This window comes from Mustela nigripes, chromosome 2 (genome assembly GCF_022355385.1).
Source record: "Mustela nigripes isolate SB6536 chromosome 2, MUSNIG.SB6536, whole genome shotgun sequence".
Lineage (NCBI taxonomy): Eukaryota > Metazoa > Chordata > Mammalia > Carnivora > Mustelidae > Mustela > Mustela nigripes.
In genome coordinates this window covers 205,645,928-205,648,735 of record NC_081558.1, presented here as the reverse complement: position 1 = coordinate 205,648,735, position 2,808 = coordinate 205,645,928, and the positions used below count along the sequence as shown (strand labels likewise).

Here is a 2,808-nt window from a genome sequence, read left to right as displayed (position 1 = left end):
ATTATTCTAAACTTTTCTCACATAAGATTGTTGATCAAAAAGGTAAGAAATTTGAAAGGCAATACAATATCAAAGGAAAAGCTTTTAAAAAATCTGAAACATTCCATATGATTTCAGTGACTCTAGTAAGGCTTGCAGAATCTGACCCATTTTATTTTATCTTTGTAGATATCTTAAGATGATGTTGACATTTTGGAATAGAAAATGGAATTATTCATAGGAAGAATCATGAAGGCAGATTCAGGCAGCTGGAGGAGACAGTAGGTTGAGTTTCTCTGGAAGCTTCTCAGTAGATTCCACAGGACCAGCATCTTCTGCAGCAAGATGGGCGGTTGACTCCATATCCATAACCACCACAGGCATAGCCCACACCATTGTGGCCACATCCATAGCCGCCATAACCCCAGCCGCCATAGCCACAGCCCAGGCCACCGTAGCCACATCCATAGCCACCATAGCCCCAGCCACCATAGCCACAGCCGCCATAGCCACAGCCACCATAGCCACAGCCAAGGCCACCGTAGTAGTTTCCGTAGTAAGACATGGTTTCAGGAGTGGAGGGTTTTGTTGAGGAGCAGGGAATCAGTTTCTGTCAGTCTGAACACCACCATCTGCCAGGTCCTTTTATACATGCCCTCAGTGGGTGGGACACATCGCAGGTCTTGTTGACCACATATTTCCTACTAATTTACATCAGTACACTTCCTGAGTCTTTGTTTCATTAGGTAAGGTGAGGCCCGCCTGAGCAGGATGACTTGGGATGACTTGGCTGTTGAGTCAGCTTCCCTACAATCAAATTACATGCCTTTGATGTGTTTTTCTTATACTCTTTTTCAAACCCCGATCAGGTTTTTTTTTTTTTTTTAATTTTGCTTAAAATATTTGAACCAATTTTTATCTAGTTTAATCATTGACAATTAAATGTTGATTTTTAAAATTCTATAATTTCTTCAAATATATGAGGGCTTCAATAAAGTGAAAAATAACTTTCTTAATGATACAACTTATTCATTAGAGTCAGGTAAACTTTCCAAGTTTATTATTTACTTTCATAAGTAAATTTCCTGTGGGCATAAAGGTATATAGAGTTGTATTTTGAAGCTTTATAAACACATCAGCAGGATTTAATATCTGTCAGTATTCCACTATCAGTTCCTTCTCTCCTTTTTGTACTTATTGTTATTCTTGCTGAATACTTTAAAACAAATCTAAGACAAGTAGCATTTTTCTTATAAGTACTTCAGTGTGTATGTCTATCACAAAGTGAGCTTTTTAAAGACATATATAATTATACCATTATCACACAGACACTTTTTTAAGTTCCTTAGCATTCCCTAATACTTAATTCATGCTCAGATTTTCTCAGTTGTTTCATAAATAAATTTTTACTGTGAATTTTTTCATGTTGGGACTCATATTTAGACATACTGTCTCTTAACTCTTTTTAAAGACATACAGTTTTTTTCCAATCCTTTTCTTTATGCATTTTGTTTTTTTAACAAGACCATATTATTGTCCTGTAGAATTCTTAAGTTTTGGATGTGGCTGATGTCTACCTTGATTTTCTTTTCTTCTGTTCCTCTAACCCTTATACCATCGCTGTCCTGGTAGGTAGGTGTAGATGGTTGAAGTGATTCTTCTTATTTATTCGACAAGAAAAATGCTGTATAGATGCTTTTTAGTATTCTTTTCTATAATATTAGGGGGCACCTGGTGTCTGATTGTCCCATTGTTTCACATTTAGTAATGTTGGGATTGTTAATTGAGTTCGTGACATAATCTTTTCCAACAAATTTTATCTATTAACTTTTACACTTGATGATAGTTACAAAGACCATTACTGCTAGAAGTTCTGTGATGTTGATCTTAAAAATTCTTTCATTACCTCTCAGACCACCATAACTGTAGTCATGACCACCACAATAGCAACATATGTGTTAGTAGTGCAAGATTCAATGGAGGAACATAAAATAAGTTTCCCGAGTTTGAACGTCACCATCTTCATAGGACTTTATATTTAATATAAATAGTAGATGTGGCAAACCACAGTCAATGTTGACCCATATTTCAGAATAATTTGCAATAAAGCTCCCCGTGAATCTCTATTTTTTTCATTTATGTGAAGTGCATCCCTTAAGCCATGACTATGTATTCATTCTTAAAAATTTATGTATTTATTTATTTATTTTAAGGATTTATTTATTTATTTATTAAACAGAGATCACAAGTAGGCAGAGAGGCTGGCAAAGAGAGAGAGGAGGAAGTAGGCTCCCTGCTGAGCAGAGAGCTTTATTCGGGGCTTGATCTCAAGACTTTTGAGATTATGACCTGAGCCAAAGGCAGAGGCTTAACCTGCTGAGCCACCCAGGTGCCCATGACTATGTATTTATAATGTCTGGTTTCTCACAATGTATTCACTTGCCTTCTATGGTAAGGTTCTATTATATTATAACGGGTTTGTCAACTCTGTGAACTATATGAAAATATATTTAATGTCTTGGGTCAGACTCCATGTAGTTCCACAAGCATATAAGACCTTATTGTTTTTTTCCCCTACTTTCATTTGAAGAATATTAATGTCCACTACAAAATCATATATGAGATGGGTGATTAGAAGAGGAAGTTACTTGGAGACACATGTCTATAAATATTATGAACTATCTTTACTACAGCAAAAGATTTTTCAACTCTAGATAGTGTTTCTCACTGATTAATGATGATGAGTAATTGACTAACTGCAAGTACATTTCCATTCTATTATAAAGACACCTCTTATTTCATTGATATTTACATTAATTTTTAATGTTT

The 2,808-nt window shown here is 35.3% G+C and overlaps 1 protein-coding gene across 1 annotated transcript; it reads right to left on the bottom strand.

Annotated features, from left to right (window-relative positions):
* Window positions 1-286: 286 nt before the first annotated feature.
* Window positions 287-544, bottom strand: LOC132010310 (keratin-associated protein 6-2-like). Its single transcript, XM_059388208.1, has one exon. The coding sequence runs from the start codon at window positions 542-544 to the stop codon at window positions 287-289; it is 258 nt and encodes an 85-aa protein (XP_059244191.1).
* Between the last annotated feature and the right edge of the window lie 2,264 nt (window positions 545-2,808).